Source organism: Saccopteryx bilineata, chromosome 4, assembly GCF_036850765.1.
Source record: "Saccopteryx bilineata isolate mSacBil1 chromosome 4, mSacBil1_pri_phased_curated, whole genome shotgun sequence".
Taxonomy (NCBI): Eukaryota; Metazoa; Chordata; class Mammalia; order Chiroptera; family Emballonuridae; genus Saccopteryx; species Saccopteryx bilineata.
This window is the reverse complement of record NC_089493.1, coordinates 137,668,302-137,693,957: the sequence shown is the minus strand read 5'-3', so window position 1 is coordinate 137,693,957 and position 25,656 is coordinate 137,668,302. Positions and strand designations below refer to the sequence as shown.

At 48.0% G+C, this 25,656-nt stretch overlaps 1 protein-coding gene across 1 annotated transcript in view; it reads right to left on the bottom strand.

Moving 5' to 3' along the window:
• Positions 1–6,876: 6,876 nt before the first annotated feature.
• MAML1 (mastermind like transcriptional coactivator 1) overlaps positions 6,877–25,656 on the bottom strand; it is a 58,074-nt gene continuing 39,294 nt past the window's right edge. Inside the window, exons 2-5 of the mRNA XM_066278536.1 lie at positions 17,288–18,697; positions 14,656–14,895; positions 11,756–11,852; positions 6,877–8,053 (exon numbers count right to left, since the gene is read on the bottom strand). Coding sequence (XP_066134633.1) covers positions 7,074–8,053; positions 11,756–11,852; positions 14,656–14,895; positions 17,288–18,697 — 2,727 coding nt within the window. The 3' untranslated portion in view covers positions 6,877–7,073. The remainder of the gene's footprint in view (positions 8,054–11,755; positions 11,853–14,655; positions 14,896–17,287; positions 18,698–25,656) is intronic.

Genomic DNA, 25,656 nt, shown 5'->3' with positions numbered 1-25,656 from the left:
ATAGTTTATCACGACACGTGTGCTGAAGACCGGCTGTTTCTAAGACATGGCCCACCATTCCTGTTGCTGGCAGGAGTGCCTGCAACTTCTGGTTGAGTTCAGCCACTAGCCTAGACCACATTCACAGGCAACCATCATTTGGCATGCTTCCAAAGTTTTACAACCACCTTGCTACTTCCAGGCCCTTGTCAGCTGGCTGGCCTTCAGACTGCCCTCCTTTGTCAATTGCAGTTGACATATGTTAGGCATAAGCTAAAAACTGTTGCCAAGTAGATGCCAGTTTCAGTTAAGATTATGAAAATAACTGACCCTAACAAAGTCACAATAGTCTAGTCTCAAGCCAGTTTCAGTCAGGTTGTAAAAATAACTAGACATGAATTAAGATAGTTTCTGTAAGTTCTAACTTAAAGCTGGAAGGAACCTTCCATCCCCGAGGGCACAAAGTAACTGCAAAACAAAGAACATTCGTGAGGACATCCACCAGACCGATTGACAAGCCTAACTGGATGCCAGCAACCTGTGCCAACCATTCCCCTATCCAATCTCTCCCCTACCTTTGCTTGAGGAGGTTGTCATCCTTAAGACACGACCTCACACCCAACCAATGGTGGCGCAGTGGGTAGAGCATCACCCTGGGACGCTGAGGTCCAGGTTCAAAACCCCAAGGTCACCAGCTTGAGTGCAGGCTTATCAGCTTGAATGCGCTGGGGTTGCCACCTTGAGCGCGGGATCATCAACATGATCCCATGGTTACTGCCTTGAGCCTAAAGGTTGCTGGCTTGAGCCTAAGGTCACTGGTTTGAACCTAAGGTCACCAGTTTGAGCCCAAGGTCACTGGCTTGGCTGCAGCCCCTGGTCAGGACATGTATGAGAAGCAATCAGTGAACAACTAGAGTAACACAACTATGAATTGATGCTTATCTCTCTCTCCCTTCCTCTCTCTGTTGCTTAAAAGAAAAAAAAAAGGTGACCTCCCACTGCTCAAACAAGCCTCAAATATTATTCTTCTTCTTGATCAATTTTTATCCTCTATGACTTCTTTCCAGCCATATGTAACAACATTCACTAGTCTTTTATATTAGTTTCAAGTGTACAGCACTGTTCTGGCTGCCTTACTGACAATGCAGCCAACAGAAGGAAGGACAGGAGACCATGCCTTCCCCTGTGCATCTCCCAGAGTAGGGCTGCCTGCCCCTCGCTTTGCCTGAGGGAGGAGCAGAGGAGCCAGGACCCAAGCCCCTACTCCATGCAGTAGTATGTCCTTTGTGTGCTAAATTTAACATCTACATCAGCACTGTTAACTTTGCTTTCTCAGCACCCCTTCCCTCCTATAAACAGTGCCCCTCATCCTTTGGTGAATGTCTATCATCCAGTGGCTGGTTGAATGCCCCCCTCCATAAGCTCCGGCTGGCACCTTTCCAGCACTTGGCTCAGTTAAACGTCTCGGTCTTCAAGGGGCCTGCCCTGACTACCACATCCAAAGCTGTCATGGCCTCCCCTCACCCTCATGGCCCCAGCGCCCTCCACCTTATTATTCTGCCTTAGTTTCTTCCCAACTCTCACCACTCTGAAATCACCTTGTAGACCTGCTTGTGACATTCTTACCTAAGAGACAAGCTCTCAGAGACAGACCTTGCCCTCATACTGCTGCTCTGTCCCTGCTCCGAGGGACATGCCTGGGTACAGCAGCTGCTACCTAACCATGTGCCCCGTAAACTGTCCCTGACAGAACCTGCCTTCATCACCCCCAAAGCCTCGCTGGTGATGGCAACAGAGCTCGAGGTCGGGAACTGCCTGGCCCTTGCCATTCTGGGGGCTGGCTGTTCAAGGCCTCCTTTGAGTATGGGAGTTACATGGTAGGTAACCTTAAGAACAAGCCGAGTGAAGGAGATTTGGGCGGTTTTATTAGCCAGATTTCTTTTCTGTTGACTTGCAATATAAGAAGCCCAACAAAACCATCATTCTAAGTTCCTATGTTCCAAACCCTCGTAAGTATAAAAATAAGTGTACTGTACTTAACCAACCCCCCAACAGCCATTGAGATTGTTCCCCCTTTTTGCAGTCAGAACAGTACCACAGTACCTTTCTCTGCAGCCAGAGTTATAGGTAAGGATGGCTTTTCAGAGTGGAATTGCTGGGATGGACAGACAGCATGAACATTTTAAGGAGCCTGACACCTTTTGCAAATTTTCTTTCATAAGTTGTACTGTAGCCCCACCACACTGCAGCCAGCGCTGGGTGTCACTTACATTTGTGAGCCTGACAAGCAAAATAATCTCACTTTTGTTCTAATTTGTACTTCTTTGATTGCTGGTCAGGGTGAACTTCCCTGACACACAATAATCAAGTCTCACTTTAAATCAAAGCTAGAAATGATTAAGCTGACTGAGGAACAAGGCCTGGCGAGAGCTGAGGCAAGCTGAACCTATCTAGAACTCTTACACCATCAGCCACATTGTGAATGCAAAGGAAAAGTTCTTGAAGAAAAGTTAAAGATTAAAAAATTTATTTAAAAAAAATTTTTTTTTTTCATTTTTCCGAAGCTGGAAACGGGGAGGCAGTCAGACTCCCGCCATGCGCCCAACCGAGATCCACCCGGCATGCCCACCAGGGGGCGATGCACTGCCCATCTGGGGCGTCACTCTGTTGCATCCAGAGCCATTCTAGCGCCTGAAGCAGAGGCCACAGAGCCATCCTCAGCGCCCGGGCAATCTTTGCTTCAATGGAGCCTCGGCTGCGGGAGGGGAAGAAAGAGACAGAGAGGAAGGAGAGGGGAAAGGGTGGAGAAGCAGATGGGCGCTTCTCCTGTGTGCCCTGGCTGGGAATTGAACCTGGGACTCCTGCACACCAGGCCGACGCTCTACTGCTGTAAAAAAATTTTAATTATTCATTTGAGAAACATCAATTTGTTGTTTCACTTATTTATGCATTCATTGGTTGAGTTTTAAAATTTTTCCATTGATTTGTGAGAGAGGAGGGAGATGAGATGGGGTGGGGAGGGACATCAATTCGTTGCTTCACCTAGTTATTTTTTTTTTTTTTTTACAGAGGCAGAGATAGACAGGGACAGACAGACAGGAACAGAGAGAGATGAGAAGCATCAATCATCAGTTTCTCGTTGCGCCTTGCGACTTCTTAGTTGTTCATTGATTGCTTTCTCACACGTGCCTTGACCGCGGGCCTTCAGCAGACCGAGTAACCCCCTGCTGGAGCCAGCGACCTTGGGTCCAAGCTGGCGAGCTCTTTGCTCAAGCCAGATGAGCCCGCGCTCAAGCCAGATGAGCCCGCGCTCAAGCTGGCGACCTCGGGGTCTCGAACCTGGGTACTTCCGCATCCCAGTCCGACGCTCTATCCACTGCGCCACTGCCTGGTCAGGCTTCACCTAGTTATTGATTGTTTCTAGTATGTGCCCTGATGGGGGCTGAACCCATAACCTTGGTGTATCAGGATGATGATGTAGCCTAGCTGGATAGCTCAGTTGGTTAGTGTCATCCTGGAGCGGAGGTTGCTGGTTCAATTCTCTGGTCAGGGCACATACAGGAAGAGCTGTATGTTTCTGTCTCTCTTTCTCAAAAAAAAAAAAAAAAAAAAAAAAAAAGGGATGATGATCTAACTGTATGAGCTACCCAGCCAGGGCCTTAAAGGAAATTTAAAGTGCTACTCCAGCGAATATACAGATGTTAAGAAAGTGAAATCCTTATTGCTGGTAGGGAGAAAGTTTTAGTGGTCTTGATAGAAGTTCAAACCAGCTGCAACATTCCCTTAAACCAAAGCATTTTTCTGCAATAAAGTATTTTTAAAAACTTTTCTTTTGCAAAAGCATTTTTAAATTAAGGCATGCACATTTTAAGAAGACACTTAATAGACTACAGTATAGTGTAAACATAACTTTTTAAAAATTGATTTTAGAGAGGATAGGCGAGAGAGCAAGAAACATCAATTTGTTGTTCCACTTATTTATGCATTCATTGGTAGTTTCTTCTATGTGCCCTGCCCACAACCTTGGTGCAATGGGAGAATGCCCTAACCAACTCAACTCAGCCAGGGCCTAAACATAACTTTATATGCGCTGGAAACTAAAAAAATTCGTGACTCGCTTTATGGATACATTGGTTAACTCGTGGTGGTCTGGAACAGAACCTGTGATATCTACAAGGTATGGCTGTAAAACATTTGAACTACTAAGGACTTATCAAACTTCCCTCACTGCAGACATGAGGACCTGGAAAAACCCCAGAGAGGGAAGAGGCTGGTGACCCTGAGCGATGTCAGTTCTAATTTTTTTTTTTAATATTTTATTTATTGATTTTTTTTAGAGAGAGAGGAGTGAGAGAGAGAGACAGAGAGAGAGAGAGAGAAGGGGGAGGAGCAGGAAGCATCAACTCCCATATGTGCCTTGACCAGGCAAGCCCAAGGTTTCGAACCGGCGACCTCAGTGTTCCAGGTCGACGCTTTATCCCACTGCGCCACCACAGGTCAGGCCTCAGTTCTAATTTTGAATCTATCAAACAACAGAAGTTATTCTGAGGTACACCAAACCAAACACCCCAACCTCAATGCTTAATAAAAAAACAAACTAAATCACAAAAAAGAATCAACTACCAAACAAAAAGTTATGGCCCACCTCCCACCCCGCAGGCATGGCCATGTGAAGTCAATACACGGGCAGTGTCCATACTAGCAAAATACTTTTATTATTTTATATTGATAAAACAGGAAAGTCAGGACTTCTTTTTGGTGTATATCGGAGTTAAGGAAAGTAGAAGAATAAGGGATTAATAGGATTTTTATGTACTCTGATGACAATAAAAAGTTAACAATACCGTTTGCCATAAAACTTATCATAGCTCCCCCAAACTCATACATAAAGGATCATAGTTTTAAAATCTATAAAAGTAAAAAATATAGTCAGAAGCTCTAACGCTCATTCCATCTTTAATATAAAATTGTAAACATTTATTTACACAAAGAAAATGTGTATATCCAAAGTCTGAGCACCCTTTTGAGTCATGGCTCCTGGAAGATGGGGGGTGGGGTAGTTTGCACTGAAGTGATAGCCCTCTCCTCCCTGACTATCCAGAAAACAGGTTCATAAATAAAGCCATGGGCAGCTCCCTGGGGGACCCCAAGCATCACATTTTATTGCTCTGACACTACAGCAAGTGAAAAGCCTGTTGTTTGTCTAGGTGGCCCCAGGACTAAGGCTGGGGCAGCCCTCCCCAGGAGGGGTGGTGGAGTGGCCTGGGGACAGAGGTGAACAGCAGCCAGGAGACCAGAGAGGAACAGGGCCCATCATTAGCCTTCAGGCTGCTATTTTTTGGTAGCAAACCTGCTGAAGTCATCCTCTTCCCCTTCAGACTGGGGAATTCAGTCACAGGGTGCAGTCTGCAATAGCTCCGATTCAGTCCCTTCTTTGAGAACAAAATTCAGCATCTGGGAAAGGCAGGGGCGGTGGTGAAAGAGGAAATGGCCCACTACCACGTGTGGTGGCAAATGGCAATTAGAGAAGAGAATTTGAGGGCCCAAATACCCCCATGAAGGCACTGCTGGTGCAAATCATTACCAATGTGTGTACAACCCTCCAGCCCTTCATCCAAACCATTCAGGCTGGCTGCATGAATCTTTTCCTTGGCTCAGTTCTTTACAGATGACCCTCATTGAATTAACCACCTGAGCCTCCAGGGAAACAAAGTTGCAGCTTCTCCAGAAACCACTTTGTGTATCAGCCACTCCAGCACACTCTTCTTTCCAACACTCTGTGTACAAGCCTCGCCCTGTCTTACCACTCTGCTTTCCTTATACCGAAGTGCTCTCCATCTTCATTTCCCAAAACAGCCCACAGGTAAGATACTCTATTTGGTGGACTCTTAGTTTACCATTAATTCATAGACCTTAAAAGAGAAATCCACTTGAAAGGATGTATTAGTGTTATAAAGCAATTCTCTTTAAAAAGTGCAAGTCAGCTGACGGAGTGGAAAGAGTGAAAACAGTGGAGCCCTCCTCAGCCCTGGCCTGCAGGGGCCTCCCTGTCCTTCCTCAAAGCATCCCTCCTCCTCCCCACAATGCCAGGTCTTTCTTTTCCTTTCCAATCTACTAAAGCGTTGCCTTAAAGAGGGTTTCCAGTTGGGCTGGGAAAAGAAAAAAGGGAAGGCAGCAAAAAAGGTCATGGGAAGTGAAGATGAGGTGAAGGGAAGACATATGTGCACTACTCAACATTGATCACCTTCTAACACATTAAATGCCCGTTGTCAGAGTAACTAACTGCATAAGGTAGTTACAGCAAAAGGGGACACAGGAACCCCAAGTAATCCATTTCAGCATTTTTAGCCTGGCGGCTGCCTGGAAAGAAGAACTCTCCCACCTGGAAGAACAGCATTCTGGAAGGCCTGCTGGAAAGGCTGTGCCTGCGTCATCCGCAGCTCTGCCAGCTTGGCGTTCTGCGCCTCTTTGGCATGTGCAGTCGCAGCCCTGACCGATGGAAAGGACTTTCCAGTGCCGCCCCTTCCCCTGAGAGCTGACAAAGAGCAAGAATAAAAAAAACCTCCTAAAAGGAAGCCCTAGGTTTCCAATGACACTTAATCAACTTAAATCATCACCTATCCTGTTTTAAAATCTTTAAAAATTTTTTAAACTTTTCTATGCTACAAATTGCAAATAGTTCTGCTATATAAAGTTTCAACAAAAACTTGTCCCCAACATTGGGGCAAGTGGAGATCTTGAATGAAGTCAACACAATGGCACAGATTTTATAAGCCTGACGTTGTGGGGTTTCACTGTTATAACTGTTGGGTTTTTGGTCATTTGTATAGAAAATCACCTATAGAACCCTGTCCTGTTGTCCCAACTCCAGGTAGTGATGCCAGCAGATGGTTGGGGGCCAGCCCGACAGACCACACTGCTGGGTCGGAGCAGGAGCTCTGCAGGTCCCAGCCAGGTGGGGCCTCAGCCCCTGACTTTGCTCTACCCATCTAGCACCCAGGCTGTGGGCTGTTGGTCCAAATACTTGCTCATTGTTGAATATGAGAACAAAAATACAGGATATATGAACACTGAAAACATCACAAATTCTCCCATTACTGAGGCCCCAAAAGGTCATCCAAATCATTCATCCACTCTTCCGAAGTCCTGTTCTTCAGCAGGGAGTCGATCAGATCGGTGTCTCCAGCCATGCTGCCCAGCCCGCTGCCACCTGGCTGCCCACTATAGGCAAAGGGCAGCTCCTGGCCCGAAGTCCGCACAGAGTAGGCTTGGGTGCAATGCAGCCCTGCTCGGCCACCCATGGATGGGGCAGGGCTCTGGCTAAAGGCCCCCAGCTCAGGCCCACCAGGGTTCAGGCCCGGCAAGCCCTGTTGCGGGGTTCCCTGGGGAGGTGCTGGGGTAGGGACACTGGTCCTCTGCTGCGCACTCACGGGAGGTAACATGGGCCCTGCTGCAGCAGCTGAGCTCATGGGCACCATGGGCCTATTGGGCATTGCCTGGGAGAATTGGGGGCTGGATATTTTCAGGTGGGCCTGCTGTATGTGGAAACGGGAGGCTGCAGTGAAAGGGCTGATGGTGCTGCTTCCAGGAGTCTGGCCAGTTAGGTTTGGCATTCCCTGATGCTGCCAGGAGGGATTCTGGCCTCCCATGGCTGCTGACATCCTTGGGACCTGTGGCTTAGTTAAACCAGAGTTCAGGGACCCCTTATTGTGCTGTTGGGAGAGGCTAGAGCTTCCCAGAGAGTTCTGTCCATAGGCAGCAGAGACTGAGGTGTTCTGGCCCATGCTTGTCTGCCGTGGAATGTGGGCATGTCCATTGGTGGCCTGTGGTGGGGGCTGGGAAACCATCTGGGTTAAGCCAGAGGCCATGCCATAGAGGCTGCTCTGTGGCATGCTCTGGGAGCCAGTGAACTGAACCACACCCCGGTCCTGCTGGCCTGAGCTTGAGGAGAGAGAGGAAACAGAAGTATGTCCAGGGCCCACTGACATCAGATTCCCCGCCTGAGGGAATACTCGAGGACAGTTGGAGTTTGATGAACCCAAGTTGTTCATGCCAGGCACAGTAGCAGAAGACCCTAGAAGACAGAGAAGATTCTGTCAATCAAGTTGGGATTTTTCCTTTGTTTGTGTGTGTGTGACAGAGAGAGAGAGAGAGAGAGAGAGAGAGAGAAAGAGAGAGAGAAGGATAGACAGACAGACAGGAAGGGAGAGCGATGAGAAGCATCAATTTGTCATTGCGGGTCCTTAGTTCATTGATTGCTTTCTCATACGTGCCTTGACTGGGGGGCTACAGCAGAGCGAGTGACCCCTTGCTCAAGCCAGCGACCTTGGGCTCAAGGCAATGACCATGGGGTCATGTCTATGATTCCATGCTCAAGCTGGTGAGTCTTCACTCAAGCTGGCAACCTCGGGATTTTGAACCTGGGTCCTCTGTGTCCCAGTCCAATGCTCTATCCACTGTGCCACCACCTGGTCAGCCACGCTGGCATTTCTTGACCACCAATGTGGAGACACCTCCATGACCCAAGGCACAGCCGTTGTCCTACAGGCACAAACAGCAGAATCAGAACACCAAGAACAACAAAAATCCACTTCTAGTCGGTAGAACCTAGAAGAAGAGAGCCCTGGGGCCACGGAGGCAGCAATGAGGAGAATAAGACAGGCACAGAGGAAGGTGAAAAGCCAAGGAGAGGGAAGCCAATGGACTTGGCTGGTTCACCTTCCCAGGCCCACCCTGTCTTTGCACTGTACATGCCCTATACCGGGCACTGGGGCTTTAAGGATCAGACTCAGGATCTGCCTTTGGGAGGTGAAGACTCCATGTGCTCTGACAGGTTACAAAAAAGGCTGGGAGGCAGGCTGTGGAAGCACAGGGGATGAAGGCTAACTGCCTGGGAAGACATGGCGAAGGCTTCAGAGAAGTGGTGACAAACACAATGGGGATTTTTTTTGTTGGTTGGTTGGTGAGAGGAGGGGAGATAGAGAGACAGACTCCCACATGCACCCCAACTGGGATTCACTCAGCAACCTCCGTCTGGGGCTGATGCTCTGCCCATCTGGGGCCATGCTTGCAACCAAGATATTTTTAGCACCTGAGGCAGAAGCTCACAGGGTCCACCCTCAGTGCCCAGGGCCAACGTGCTCTAATCAATCAAGCCATGGCTGTGGGTGGAAGGGGAAACGGGGGAGGGTGAGAGAGGGTGAGGAGAAGAGAGAGAGAAGGGGGAGGAGAAGTGAAGAAGCAGATGGTCGCGTCTCCTGAGTGCCTGGACTAGGAATTGAACCCGGGACATCCACATGCCAGGCCAACACTCTACTGCTGAGCCAACTGGCTAGGGCCTACACTGGGTTTTAAAAGAGTAGAAGTTTAGGCCCTGGCTGGTTGGCTCAGTGGTAGAGCGTTGGCCTGGCATACAGGAGTCCTGGGTTCGATTCCCAGCCAGGGCACACAGGAGAAGCGCCCATCTGCTTCTCCACCCCTCCCCCTCTCCTTCCTCTCTGTCTCTCTCTTCCCCTCCTGCAGCCAAGGCTCCACTGGAGCAAAGTTGGCCCTGGGCGCTGAGGATGGCTCTGTGGCCTCTGCCTCAGGTGCTAGAATGGCTCTGATTGCAGCAGAGCGAGGCCCCAAGATGGGCAGAGCATCACCCCCTGGTGGGCATGCTGGGTGGATCCCGGTCGGGCGCATGCAGGAGTCTGTCTGACTGCCTCCCCGTTTCCAACTTCAGAAAAAAAAAAAAAAAAAAAAGAGTAGAAGTTTAGCCTGACTGAGGGTGTTGACCTGGGACTTAGGTCCCAGGTTTGAAACCTCAAAGTTGCTGGCTTGAGTGCAGGCTCATCCGTCACTGGCTTGAGTGAGGAACATGATCTTAAAGTCACTGGCTTGATCAAGGGGTACTGGCTCTGCTTGCCCTTCTAGCCCCTGTCAAGGCACATATGAGAGGCAATTAATGAAGAACTAAGTGACACAATTAGGAGTTGATGCTTCTCACCTTTCCCTTCTTGTCTGTCTCTTGCTAAAAAAAAAAAAAAAAAAAGAGGCCCTGGCCGGTTGGCTCAGTGGTAGAGCGTCGGCCTGGCGTGCAGGCATCCCGGGTTCGATTCCCAGCCAGGGCACACAGGAGAGGCGCCCATCTGCTTTCCACCCCTCCCTCTCTCCTTCCTCTCTGTCTCTCTCTTCCCCTCCCGCCGCCAAGGCTCCATTGGAGCAAAGATGGCCTGGGCGCTGGGGATGGCTCCATGGCCTCTGACTCAGGCGCTAGAGTGGCTCTGGTCGCAACAGTGCATCGCCCCATGGTGGGCGTGCCGGGTGGAACCGGTAGGGTGCATGCGGGAGTCTGTCTGACTGCCTCCCCGTTTCCAGCCTCAGAAAAATACAAAAAAAAAAAAAGAACTTTAGCAATTTAACAGTTTGGAGGAACAGTATTCTAGATAAAGAAAAGAGGAAAAGCGTTGCGTGCAAAGGTATGAAGTTATGAAAGGCAATGGGGGGGGGGGCGCTGTGGCTAGTGTGGGGAAAGCACCCAGCCACTTAAGAGACTAAAACTGCAGGGCCAAAAGCGGACTGGACTGTCTGTGGTTTAGGTCTTGCTGGTCTAAAAGCACTTACATGAGGGGTGCACACAATGGGCTCCCTAGGGGTGACAGAGGAAGAATGCAGGAGCTTCCTCTTTACACCACAGACCCCCCAGGGAGCAGAGCGGCTAGACTGCAACCAGCAGGAACTACAGAGCACGCGCTCTGTGGTGGACACTGTGCTGGTGAGGCAGGAAAGAATGGGGCAGAGTGCTTTCCTCATGGAACTTACTGTCTGGAGCTCTGCCTTGAACACGGATACATGGGGAAAATGAGGCAAGATTTTGTGGGCAGGAGAGTGGCTATTCAGGAGTTGGCCTTAACTCAGTACTTTGCTTCTATTCTCATTCTCTCTACGAGCACCAAACTAAAAACTGGGTGGAGGAAGACTCTGTTTCAGCCCCAATGACAGCCCACAACATCAGATGGGAGGGGTGAGGACAAGAAAGCTGACTGAGATCCAAGACTCTGAGATGCCTGCCGATCTCAATTCCTTGGTCCTGGTCAGCATGCACAACAAACTCCACCTGGTCTCTTCTGGAACGCACGGCTCTGGTCAGTTTCTCTGGGACACTTTAGAGCAAGTCACTGACCAAGAAAGGGAAGATACTGCAAGAGCAGACCACAGATGCATTTTATTGCATCTGTCAACTGGCATCTCTGTGCTTCTGGAGTGACAGCCTGAGCAACAGTGCCCAGGTTCCCTCGCCTCTGCATGCAATGGCTGAGACCTCTTAGAGCTTCCTGCCCGTTCCTGGCCGACTGTCCACTGCTGATATCGCCACCACGACACCAAAGTGAGTAGACAGGAAAAGAAGCAGAGGCTACACAAGCACATTACATCTTCCTTATCTGGAAACCAGGAGAGGCCATTTTGCTGAAGCAAAGAACTTACTTAAGAATTAAAGAAGCCATTTCCTGCTGATAAGGTATCTTCCAACTAGAAATGACTTTGCTTCAAAAGACTATAGAGCCAGGGACCCAGCCAAAGTGGTCTGCCTCTATAACACTCTCCTGGCCTACAGGGTGACTAGAAAGCAGGCTCCTTAGGCAGACTGAAGATTGTATCAGCAAGTGAACCCACGGAGCACCTAGCAGAAAGCTAGGCAGAGAGCAGGAACTCAGGACGAGTGGGAAAGACCACCTGTTCTGGGCAGCGCCTGCCTTCCCCTGCCCCCACCCCATCACTCTAGAGGCCTCCTCACCTGTGAACTGTCCAACCTGCTGTGGGAAGGTGCTGTGTGTTGGGTCTTGATACTGGGGTGGTGGGCGGGTAAGATGGCGCTGAAACTGCTGCTTCTCCTAGAAAATGCCAAGAACAGAACAAAACAAGACCCACATAAAAGAAAAACAGTGTTAGATTAAAGAAAAAAACTGTTCAAGCTTGTTACTCACAGATAGACTCCTGTGGACAAAATGCTCACGATGTCACTTTCAGGATTTTTTTTTTTTTTACAGAGACAGAGAGAGAGTCAGAGAGAGGGATAGACAGGGACAGACAGACAGGAACGAAGAGAGATGAGAAGCATCAATCATCAGTTTTTCGATGCGACACTTTAGTTGTTCATCGATTGCTTTCTCATATGTGCCTTGACCGCGGGCCTTCAGCAGACCAAGTAACCCCTTGCTTGAGCCAGCGACCTTGGGTCCAAGCTGGTGAGCTTTTGCTCAAACCAGATGAGCCTGTGCTCAAGTTGGCGACCTCGGGGTCTCGAACCTGGGTCCTCTGCATCCCAGTCTGACGCTCTATCCATTGCGCCACCGCCTGGTCAAGCACTTTTGGGATTTTTAATACACACTATGAAACGGAAGGATGGGCCAGAGCTAAGGAGCAATAATGAAAAAAAGAAAAAGTGATGTACCAGTTTTAAAAAATGAAGGGCAGCCTGACCAGGCGGTGGCGCAGTGGATAGAGTGTTGGACTGGGATGCGAAAGGACCCAGGTTCGAGACCCCGGGGTTGCCAGCTTGAGCACGGGCTCATCTGGCTTGAGCAAAAAGCTCACCAGCTTGGACCCAGGGTCACTGGCTCCAGCAAGGGGTTGCTCGGTCTGCTGAAGGCCTGCGGTCAGGGCACATATGGGAAAGCAATCAATGAACAACTAAGAAGTCGCAAGGCGCAACGAAAAACTAAAGATTGATGCTTCTCATCTCTCCGTTCCTGTCTCTCTGTCCCTGTCTATCCATCTGACTCTCTCTCTGTCTCTGTAAAATAAATAAATTAAAAAAAAAAAAAAAAAAAAAAAAAATGAAGGGCAGATCAGAAAGATGCAAATCAAAGCCACACTAGTATACCACTTCATATGCACTAGGATGGCTGGAAGAAAAAGACAAGTGTAGGACAATGTGGCAAAACCGGCACCTTCACACACTGCTGTGCACATGGAGAATGGCGCTGCTGCTTTGTAAGACAGTATGGCAACTCTTCAAAAAGTTAAAAAAACATAAGATTTAGTCTGACCTGTGGTGGTGCAGTGGATAAAGCATAAACCTGGAACGCTGAAGTTGCTGGTTCAAAACCCTGGGCTTGCCTGGTCAAGGTACGTATAGGAGTTGATGCTTCCTGCTCCTCTCTCTCTCTCTCTCTCTCTCTCTCTCCCTTCTCTAAAGTGAATAAATAAAATCTTAAAAAAAAACACCAAATAAACATAAGACTTATCATATGGCCCCGCAATTCTACCCCTAGATATATATTCAGAAAATTGAAAACCTATGTCCACAGAAAGTTTAAAAAACGATTCAACATTTTTTTTTCTCCATTTATGAACGACGTGACAGTCACACAGCAGAAGAGTCAGCCCTGAAAAGGAGGGAAGTGCTGATGCACATTCCAACATGGTGAACCTTGAATCCACTTACATGAAATGTTCAGAAATAAGGAAATCTATAGAGACAAAGGATAGAGTAGTGGCTGCCTAGGCCTGGGAAGATGGGGGAAATAACTTTGAATGGATATAAGGTTTCTTTTTACATGATAAAGTGTTCTAAAATTGTGATGATGGTCGCACAACTCTGTAAATATACTAAAAACCAGACTTATTCACTCTAAATGGTGAACTGTATGTCATGTAAAAGTTGTTATTTAAAAAACGGCAGAACTGAGGCAGTGATGTGGGTTATAAAGCCATTGTCAAACAACGTGAACTGCTGGATGGCTAGCTCTTCCCCTGTGTCTTAAAGATGTGATTGAAAGTCCTGAGCACCTGCACACTATCCTTGGTGACCAGGTGAATGGGCTGTGGGACTTGGAGGGCTTGCCAGTCCTGACTACAACGCAGGGCCTCGTTTCCCTGCTTCACACTCTGGCCATCACAGCTCCCCATTTACAACCAAGCAGGGTCCCAGTGAGTCCACAGGCCAGGAAACTCAGTGCTTCGGTGGTTGCTGACAAAGAACAGGAAAAAATATTCCTAACAGATAGTTTTTTTTTTGTTGTTGTTTGTTTGTTTGTTTTTTCATTTTTCTGAAACTGGAAACAGGGAGAGACAGTCAGACAGACTCCTGCATGCGCCCGACCGGGATCCACCCGGCACGCCCACCAGGGGCGACGCTCTGCCCACCAGGGGGCGATGCTCTGCCCATCCTGGGCGTCGCCATGTTGCGACCAGAGCCACTCTAGCGCCTGGGGCAGAGGCCACAGAGCCATCCCCAGCGCCCGGGCCATCTTTGCTCCAATGGAGCCTTGGCTGCAGGAGGGGAAGAGAGAGACAGAGAGGGAAAGCGCGGCGGAGGGGTGGAGAAGCAAATGGGCGCTTCTCCTGTGTGCCCTGGCCGGGAATCGAACCCGGGTCCTCCGCACGCTAGGCCGACGCTCTACCGCTGAGCCAACCGGCCAGGGCCCTAACAGATAGTTTTAGCCACAGATTCTGCCCTCATCAATCCCCACAAAGTGACAGAAAGCTGTTTCTGACACAGGCCACCACTGTCTGAGAAACACCATACTTCTGGAAAGAGGTTTTTAAAAGGGCAAAGCATTCTAATACAGAACATGCAATGAGTGCACATGTGTGTTGTACCCAGTGGGGCCTGTGGCCACTGTGGTGACTTGGGAGGCAGGCAGAGGTGTGGGAGGGAAGGCAGGGGGTTCTTCCTCCTTTTTTCTTTACCTGCTCTGCCAGAAGGTGCTGCTGTCTTTGCAAGAACTGCTGTTGCTGCAAATGCTTTTGCTGCTGCTCCCTCTGTTTCTGTTGATCCAAAAGCAACTGATGCTGCTTCATTACAGCTGTCTGCTGCTGGCCACTGAGATAGGGGGTATTGCTGTGAGTGCTGGTCACTGAAGCGGCAGGAGGCTGGGTCCCCACGCTGGAGGTCTGGGCTGGCACAGGGACGCTGGGAGGGTTCTGCTCCTGTCAACACAGATAGGGTTTTCAAGTCAAGTGCGGCAAAGTGAAGTTGGTTCCGATTACAGCAGCCGAGCTCCACCCCATGAGAGCCTGGCTCCCTGCAGAGGGCTCCAGTGCGGCCGCCCTCCAGTGTTGGGCCCTCAGAGACCAAGAGAGTGAACACTTGAGTATCCAGGCACAGCAACGAACAGTCAGTTACCAGCAGCGAGCTAGTTTTGCTTCCTGTGATCTGCCAGGAGCAAGGGTGTGATTTTACACTTAAGCTCATATGTTTGCACACACTAGCTCCTGTAAGCAACTGTAGCTTATATACCCTTGCTCACTGGAATGCGTAAGTGCAGGTGGGCCCCAAGGGAGAGCACTCAGGGGACTCTGTGATGATGGAGACATACCACATTCTGTGTGTGCAAACCTTGGGTCCCTGTGGTGGGGCTGCCCCTGAACTGCCTGAAACGGTTTTGTCTGTCCAGTTGTGTACAGCACTTTCTGGGGAGGAGACTGCCTGGCTTTTGTCAGATACTCATGCTCAAAAAATACTGAGTGTCAATAAGAACTTTAACAAATATTTTCTATTAATACATGGACCAAAAATGAAAGTCATGTCAAAGGTTACCACAATGTTATTTTAACATCATTACTTATGTTTAAAAGAAGGGGAAAATTTAACTCAAAACAGAAACAGGCAAAAAGCAATTATCATTTAAATAAATTCAATTTCTTGAGCTCCTTTTCAGTCCTTATTCATTTGTATATTTAATCTTTACAATATTCTAACCTGAGAGCAGAGAGTTCTGATGTAATTTCCTCACTCACTACAATCAGCAAAAGTGATGGGTGACAAGAGTGCCTTGTGAGGTGCCAAGTGCTACTAGAATGGCAGGTGTCACTGTGCCTCTTTCATGAAGCTGTTTTTCGTGGCTGTGTAGCACTTTAATGGATGACATAAGTGGAAGTTTCAACATTACACATGCATGCTTCTGTTGAGAAATGCCAAAACTGCTTTCATTTTGGACTGCTAGTTATAACCCTACAATGAAAATCTGATGTATTACTTTCTCTTTTGTAGGGATTATTTCTTGCAGGGGTATAATGTGTCAATGCTTATGAATATTTTTATGGCTTGTGAAAAAAAGTGTCAAAATTACTTTCCAAAAGCACTGTGCCCATTTACACACCCTCATCAATATATGAGCTTGCCAATTTCCTCATGGTGTTACCAGCTACACATACACAAAGGCACACATTATCCACTGTCGGCTTGCCTAGAGCACTGAAGAACAGGAGACAATGCAGTTAACACAACTGTTATAAAGTTTCAATGGAGCTACATGGTGCACCTGTGGGAGACAGCCCAAGACACACTGGAGTGAGCCCGAACTGTGCTGCACCCCAGCTGTGAGGGAGTCAGGTACACTCTGTTATTGTACAAGGCCCAAGCATTGGAAGGTTCCCAGGGAGGAGACACTCAAACAGTTGAGCAGAGTAGAGAAGTAAATCATGACCCTGACCATTCTCTACCTGCAGAGCCATGTGATTCTGCGGCTTCCCCATCATGACCAAAGAACCATGGAGGCAGCACTCACCTAAAAGATTATAAGCTTACTAGAACTTCAGGTGTTTTGAACACAGAGATCTGAAAACGCAAAGCCTTAGCCTGACCAGGTGCTGGCACAGTGAATAAAGCATCAGCTTGGCAACCCTGAGGACCTAAGTTTGAAAACGCAAAGCCTCTAAGGACCACATGAAGTCTAATCTTTACCTACAAAATCCAGCCAAAAATTACTTAAATGTGTGGCATGAAAGACATGCGAGACTGAATGCAGGTGATCCATCAAAAGTGTGTACATGCCTGACCAGGCGGTGGCGCAGTGGATAGAGCGTCGGACTGGGATGCAGAGGACCCAGGTTCGAGACCCTGAGGTCGCCAGCTTGAGCGCAGGCTCATCTGGTATGAGCTAGGCTCACCAGCTTGAACCCAAGGTCGCTGGCTCCAGCAAGGGGTTACTCAGTCTGCTGAAGGCCCGCGGTCAAGGAACATATGAGAAAGCAATCAATGAACAACTAAGGTGTTGCAATGCGCAATGAAAAACTAATGATTGATGCTTCTCATCTCTCTCTGTTCCTGTCTGTCTGTCCCTGTCTATCCCTCTCTCTGACTCTCTCTCTGTCTCTGTAAAAAAGAAAAAAAAAAAGTGTGTACAGTTAAAGCCAAAAATTTTTACCCTATTTTTGTTTATTAAGACTCAACCCAGGTTTGCTTGGTCAATTTTTACTCCCAAGGAGTCAAAGGACAACTAACTGCAGCTGATCCCTTGTTCTTTCCCTTTGTTTTCCAACTACCTGAGACCTGGTAATCACAGGGATACAGAGTAAGAGAATAAAGCTGCAGGCTCACCTGGCTAGGTGGAACCAGAGATCGGAAGGGCATATTTCCTGGCTTTGGTTTCATCAGAAACAAGGAGCTCTGCTCGTTGCTCAGATGAGGCAGCTGCTGGGGAAGGTAACCCATCAGGGCTGTCTTACTCTGGCTAGTGCCAGAGCCACCTTGTCCGCAGTCCGCTTTGTAATGAGAAAGGGGCTTGGTGTTGCCATAGTCTAGCACTGACCCTTGGTTAGTCACAGCATTCTGGCTCAAGTTATTTGGTGGCTGGTGACTCAGCAGATTTACGTGGGTAGGCTGGAGGTAGGGGCCTCCGGGACGAGGGGAGCTCTTGTTCACACTGGGCATCATGAGCAGTTTGGAGTTGGTGAAGTCTTGCTTGTAGCTGGGAGGGCTAGCAGTCTTCTCCATGGTATAAGGAACATTTAAGGGACTGTGGGAGGGGCCTGCCTGCTGCCATGTGGACATCTGGCCTGGAGCTGGTGTTGGGGCAGCCTGCTGTGAATTCTGGAGCATCTGCTCACGCTTCTGCTTGGCGGCGATCTGCTGAAGCTGGTGGGCAGAGGACAGCTCTGAGGTCCCTCCTGGGCCCTGGCTAGGCAACACCACACTGGATATGGCTCTTTGTGCATTCTGGGCCTGGGCTGATGGCATCAGGCTGGGACTCAGACTGTCTGTCCCGGGCTGACCAGAGGTGTGGAACAGAGGCTGAGAGCCCCCTAAGCTAGGTGAATCTGTGCTCCCAGGCCCGGATGACGGTCCCATAAAGGTCTGTCCTACAGACCCAGCCCTCACTTGTGGAGAGCCTAACTGTTCTTGTTCGAAGGCTGCTGGAGAGAACTCTGTCTTAATGTTAACATCTGGTGCCAAGGGGGCCTGTGGGGCAGAACCAGAAGACTCGGGGTCCCTCTTCTCTTCAAAGTCCTCAGTGAAGAGGTCCTTCATGTCTTCATCAGGCACTGACCTGTTCAGCTCTTCAATGAGCTCCTTCCACTCCTGCTCATTAAGGTTGAGGTCAGGCATGAGGTTGCTTTGGGATATGGAGCCTCCAGCCCCTGCGATCATGCAAGGCAGGTCATCCACAGGCTCCTGCTTCAGCTCTTTATTCAGGCTCAGAGGAAATGACTCACTGGGGTTGCTGCCTCCGTTCAGGTGGAGGCTTGAGTCGGCTAGACACTTCTTGTTCATGGAGTCCAGCCCCAGTGAGTGCTTCCCGCTGGCCTGCAAGGCTTCTGCACCAGGCTCATCAGGCTGGCTGAGGGGGGAGGCTGGAGGCAGGCCATTGGAAGAGACACCTACGCCCAGGGGGGCCTCCCGCCGGGTCTTCTTGTGCCCAGAAAAGAGGTCTCCATAGCCATTCTGCTGTTCACCATTCTGAGGGGAGGTGGTGCTATCAAGACTCCTCTTCACGGTGTCATGGAGATGCTGAAAAACATGGAAAAGAGTGACTTATGTGCACAGCACCATGTAAGAGGACCCCCAGCTTCTTGTGGTGACTTAAATCAGGGACTGTAACCTTGCAGTGTTCTCCTGATGATTTTGCCTGCCCAGTTTACACTCCCCACTCTGGGAATACCCACTACAACCACTGCCCCTCTGTGGTTGCCTTTCCCTCTTCCCCCAGCTCTTGTGGCCCCACCTGAGTCAGCTGTGGGAAAATAACCTAGTTACAGTTGATTGGTCAGTCCCTGGACTTTTGCAGGACACAAGCCTGAGGCTACTTGGTCATTCAGTGTGAAGGTGTGCCCAAGAGTGAAGCTAAGGAGAAAGAGCCAGAGGACACATATATATTTTGAGGGCACCAGGTGAGTCCTGCATCTAGTTGTACCTGTGACTAGCCATCTACCTCGCCTCTTCACCCATGTTTAAGCAGGTTTAACTAGCATCGCTGTAGCTTTCAGCTGAAGGAGCCATGGCAGTTCTGGCTCCTTCTCAGACTTGGTGGGGGCTGGCCACCAGCACCAGGTTCCATCTTGTTGCACAGGTCAGTGTTAATGCCCTTCCTAGCCTTTTTAGAACCCAACCCAACCCTCTCCTTCCCACTTTCCTCCCTGCCAACCATCTTCTAATCTCCTGCGCCCAGTCACCAACCTTCACAAGTTCCACTTCTTGTCAAGACTGTCTGACCACAGTTGGTCTGTCTGTACTAATATTCTTGCTTACCCATGTCCTCAACTAAATTCATTCAATTGCCCTTATATAAAGAGTCTGCCTTGTGCCATGGACAGGTGATATGGACTATAAGACAAATAGGGTGGTCTCCTCTCTTCATGGCTACCAGTCTTCTAGAACATGGGAGACACAGGAACATGGCTATAGAATAAGACAAAGGGCTTATGCAAGCAGTAGAGCAGTAAATACACTGAGAATGCAGAGGCCAGAATTTCAGGAAGTGGGATGAGAAGGAGAAAAGATAGTATCTTCCCACTATTCCCCAGCCTCCTTTTCAGTTGTCAGGACAGGGTTCCTCCACTAACAGAGGTGCCTACACTAGGCCTCTAAACACTGGCTGCTCCTTTTCTATGTTTATTCTTGTTACATTTTTGTTCTTTATTCCCCGCCCCCAGTCCCTTCCCTCCTTCCCTCCTTCCCAATGACCCTATCTATATTGAGCTATATACAAAGTCCCAAATAACAGCTTTCATTATTTATTACTTTTCTTAGAGAGAGAGAGACAGGAAGAGAGAGAGAGAGAGAGAGAGAGAGAGAGAGAGAGAGAGAGAGGGAGAGAGAGAGAGAGGCAAGAGAGAGATAAAAAGTATCAACATGTAGCTGCTTCACTTTAGTTGTTTATTGCTTCTTATACATGCCTTGACAGGGGGTGGAGGGGCAGGCTAAAGCTCCAGTAGAGCTAGTGAGCAACTCCTTGCTCAAGCCAGCAACCTCAGGGTTTTGAACTGGGATCCTCAATGTTCCAGGTTGGTGCTACCACTGGTCACACTATTATCTTTAAACAGATATCAGACGACTCAGACAGTAGCATGCAGCACTCTGTGCTGTTGTTGCCTAGCTGTAGAGAAGAGCCACACTGAGCTACCACAGCTCACCTTGGATCATCCTGACCTGGGGTTCCTGCCCAGGGCAACTCTGTGGGCACCAGCTCTTAGCAGCAAACTACTCACTAGGCACAAATGCAAAAAGAGCAAGGCAACAAGGAGGGCAATCTTCTAAATCTCTGAGTTCCTATTCTAATGCTCCCATTCTTTCCCCTATCTTCAACATTTTCTTTTCTTTTTTTTTTTACTGTTAAAGCCAATTGTACAATGCTCTAAAACTTAGGAATGTTCAAAAAATGAAACTGTAAGGCAGAGGTAGAAGCAAAACATGATTCTAGGACCCTACTCAAGAACAGGGAGGGCCTTTCTATGTATGTAACTTGTCTTTATATTTGTATGTTCCTCTGCTTCTTGCTGCCACCTAGGGGTGAGAGGGAGAAAGTAACTGTGCTCCTAAAATGGACCCTTAATAAAATCTATTATTTGAAAAGTTTCCTTTGGGGACGGTAAATTCATAACCATTTAATCTGTCAGAAGGAAATCAGAAAGATTTTTATTCTTTCTATTATTTTCTTTTTGGCAATCAGTTGTTCCTCAGTGTCAGGTTTAGGCTGTCTGTAAACCTGCTCAGTTTTCTATTTTCCTAAGGAGAAAGATAGAAACCTAAAAGGTCAAGGCACTTGATGACTCAGCTGGTTGTCCCAGATTAGAAACAGAATCCTTCTTTGCCCTAATAATTATAAAAGCTACCACTCCCTCTTTCATTACCCACACACAAACAGATGCTGACAAGTTCCAAAGTAACAATTTAATTTTGCAATTCCAGTTGCATTTAGCCAAAGGAAACATGGGGCCATTTTATTAACTGCTCTCAAAATTTAACTGAAATGATGAAGTAGGGGTAGAGAGGGTGAAATGTGGTGGTCCTGGGCAGATTTTTAAGCTTTGGGCGCTTACAGGAGTGCTTGATATGTGCAGGGCACTGTAGAGAGAGGTAGGGTTAAGTAAACCACAGAGCCTAATAATCTCCAGGAATTCACAAAAGTGATGGGAAAATGGCCTGAACAGATTACATAAGGACACACAGTAAAATGCCTGACCTGTGGTGGCACAGTGGATAAAGCATCGACCTGGAATGCTGAGGTTGCTGGTTCAAAACCCCAGGCTTACTTGCTTAAGGCACATATGAGAAGCAACTACTATGAGTTGCTCCTCCCCCCTCCCTTTCTCTCCTTCTCTCTCTCCTCTCTAAAAGCAGTAACACACAGTAATCACTTGTAAGTATAAAGCCAGGCTGACATGTGTAAGGTACACGGCCGCTCTCAGCACAATGTGGTACTACTTACTTCTGGGTGCTCGGCTCAGAGGTTCCTGTCTTTACTACTGAATGGTCTCATGGTGCACAGGTTCCAGGAGGACCAGTTCTGAGATAACACGATCTGGTGCTTGTTTCCTTCACAAGGGAGTTTTGTTGAAGAATAGTACCTGCCTGATGGTAAGCTAGAGGGCCCATATGCTCACCCAGGCAGTCTTGGACCTGACTTCTACCCTAGTTTGTGCTAACCACCACCTTCTGTTTGGGAAGAAGGGCTCCAGCATATCAATGCTGCTCCCAGTTAAGTCGGAGTTACCATACCTTGTGGACACCAAATTAGCATCCTGACATCCAACTTGACCCACTAGACTTAGATGACAATTCTTCTACTTCCTCCCTCTTCCACCATCCACCACTCAAATTCCAGTGTGTTCTGTGGTCATACTCCCCCAAATGGTAGTAGCATCTATACTCTTCCCTCTGAGTTAACAGAAACATCTGGTTAAGACAGGGTTGACTATCATCAGTGCTCTTTAAATAAGGTTGGCCAGCTGGAGCTTGAGCAACCACCAGTGTTTCCTGCCCCTTCTCTCTGGGCATGCACTCTCCCTCCTCCTCCCTCTTCTGTCACCCTCCTATAGCCCAAATATCACCCACCCCAACCCTGAGAGCCAGCATGTTGGTCCACCATAATGTAGCTTTTATATCCTCTTGGGGTTAAAATAAATAAATAAATAAATAAATAAATAAATAAATAAATAAATAAAAAAAGGGAGGTCCCTGGCCGGGCTGCTCAGTAAATAAAAGTGCTGTCCCAGCATACCAAGGCTGCTGATACAATACCCGGTCAGGGAACATTCAAGAAGCAATCATGAGTGCACAACTAAATGGAACTAAGTGAAACAATGAGTTGATGTTTCTCTCTCTTTCTCCCCCTTACTCCCACTTTCTCTATTCCTCTATCAATAGGTAAATATAAAAAAAGGGAGGATTTAGGAGGACTGCTTCTCCAAGGTTGGCAATGATCTCTGTGCTGTTAAATGTAGTCCATAATTTCAGTCTTTCCCTCTCCTGCTCCATCCATCATCTGCCATTTAATAATTCCTTCCATCTATGAAGCTCTTTCCTCATCTTTCTTTCTCTTCTACTTTTCTGGTTGTTTCTTCTTAGTCTCTGTTGAGGTAGGTCTCCCCTTCAAATAAAGATCAGAGTGCTCTCCTCTTTTTACTATGTGTACATTCCCAGTCCTCTCCTCCATTCCCGTATCTTCAAATTCCTATGACTGAACATCATTACACTCTGAATAAAGCCAGCTACCAGGGGACCAAGTGCTGATCTCCCAGCCCTTGCACCCCTCCACCTTCATTTCATGGTCATACTGGTTTTCCTTCAGTTTCTCAAATGTGCCCACTCTGTTCTGCCTCAGGGTCTTTGCACTCGCTCTTCTCTTTGCCTTGAACACTTTTTCTTATCTTCCCAGGGGGTGGCTCATCTCCTCAGAGTCATTCTCTGATCACCTACTTCTCCCCCACAGTCATTCTCTACCCTATTTTCTTGTTACTTACCCCACTGGAGGCACTCATTTAAATGGGCATAGCCCCCCCCCATTAGAATGAAAAGCAGAGACCCAGTACCCAGCACTTGATAAATACTTGTGGATGAATGTGCTATCTCTAACATACCCACATGTCTAAGAGCTCCAGACTCCTCTCTGTCCAATTACTTACCTGGTGTGCTCTGCTATACAGATACCTTAGACTAAATCTGCCCAAACCCGAAGCAGCCTCTCCCAGTCCTGTTTGCCTTTCCTCTGTTCCTACCTCAGAGAATGTCATGACTATCCGCTCAGTCACTTAAACCGGAAACCAGGGAGCCACTCTTGCCCCTCCTTCTCTAGTCCCTGTACCCAGTCAGTACTCTACTCCTACTGAGTCCACCTCCTTAGCATTTCTTGAATTCACACACTTCTCTCTCCTTTCACCAGCACCAATTTATCTGGCTTGAATTATTTTAATTCGTCTAAAGCTAGTCTTGTCACAACCCCACCCTCAGCTATGTTCAACACTATGGTCAGAGTGATTGTGCTGACGGGCAAATCCGATCCTGTCGCTCTTTTCTCTAAAGCGCATCCATGGCACCTCTTTGCCCTCCCAGTCTTCTTAATCCCAAGCTTGGCTCTGCTGTCCTTCTGGCTCTGGCACTAGTGGAACTCTCCACCAACTCTCTAACCACACCATGCTACACACTGGAACTCCTCAAAAGTATAGACAGAAATATATAAAATCATAACTTTTTAAGGTAGCAATGGTTAAATATTGGCAATTTGAACCTAATACCATGCTGGCTTTCCTTTTCACCTAAGCTCTTCTAGCACCCTGCACATACACCAAGGAACCTCAAAAACCCTGTGTTGGAAAAGGTCCTCTTCAGGTAAAGTGTATATATTTTCATGTAACATCTAAGGTTTCGATGATTTGAAGGAAAATCCTGGAAATCCAAGTCAAGTAGCACCTTTGATAAGACACAGATTCCAGCCAAGCATGACAGGGACAAGTCTTGACTTCCCAGTGTGCCTTGGCACCGTCTCCCATTGTGTTTCAGTATCTTAGTCCATCTTCAAAGGCATCCTCAGGACAGGTGCCACTGCTCCTAACTACAGCAGAAGGAAGTCAGAGACTCCAAGGGCTTTTGAGGGCTGAGCACTCAAGAGGACTTGGAAAGGATCTGCTGCTGATGCCAACATGACTGCCCTCCCCTGGTCAGACTCAGACTGATCCCACTTCTACCTGGGAAGCCGAAAGAGGAGTATGGTATGAAAAATAAGCAGCAGGGAGTGAGTTAAAGAGTTTCAAACTCTTTAACTCATGACCCAAGGTCATGCCTCACCAGGCGGTGGCGCAGTGGATAGAGTGTCAGACTGGGATGCGGAGGACCTAGGTTCGAGACCCCGAGGTCACCAGCTTGAGCATGGGCTCATCTGGTTTGAGCAAAGGCTTGCTAGCTTAGACCCAAGGTTGCTGGCTCAAGCAAGGGGTTACTCAGTCTGCTGAAGGCCCACGGTCAAGGCACATGTGAGAAGGCAATCAATGAGCAACTAAAGTGTCGCAATGGAAAACTGATGATTGATGCTTCTCATCTCTCTCCATTCCTGTCTGTCTGTCCCTATCTATCCCTCTCTCAGACTATCTCTGTACAAAAACAAAACAAACAAACAAAAAAAACCCCAAGGTCTAGCACAAAGAGCTCCATCAAGTTGTCCTTAACAGAAAATCAGGCTGTGCTATGAGGAAACCCCCATACCAGTGTCACAAACTTTTCTTTGGTAAAATATTTAAAGAAAAAAGAAAAACCATCACAGAACCATCTATAATCTGCTACTAAAAAGCCCCATTTTAAAGACATTATTATTATTACATTTTTGTGACAGACACAGAGAGACAGAGAGGGGGCAGACAGGGACAGATAGGAAGGGAGAGAGATGAGAAGCATCAGTTCTTCATTGTGGCTCCTTAGTTGTTCATTGATTGCTTTCTTATACGTGCCTTGACCAGGGGGCTACAGCAGAGTGAGTGACACCTAGCTCATGCCAGTGACCTTGGATTCAAGCCAGCGACCTTGGGCTCAAGCCAGAGACCTTGGGCTTCAAGCCAGCAACCTCTGGGCTCAAGCCAGCAACCCCGCGCTCAAGCTGGTGACCCCACACTCAAGCTGGTGAGCCCGCGCTCAAGCCGGTGACCTCACGGTTTTGAACCTAGGTCTTCTGTGTCCCAGTCCAATGCTCTATCCACTGTGCCACCACCTGGTCAGGCTAAGACTTATTTATCTCACTAGTTTGGCATCTCACTGATTTAGGGACACAGGAGCACTAAAGAGAGCTGTTAGCACCATTCCCTTCCAGTGAGTCACTTACATGGTCACATCAAAAACAGTGGATTCCGAGAACACTTTCCAGAAAACTTCTGTGTGGTGCCTAGTCATTTTACCACTATCTTTTAAAACTTTTTGTGTTTAAAGACTTATAGACGCATAGGAAGTTGCAAAGACAGTATAGAGAGGTCCTGTTATCATTCACC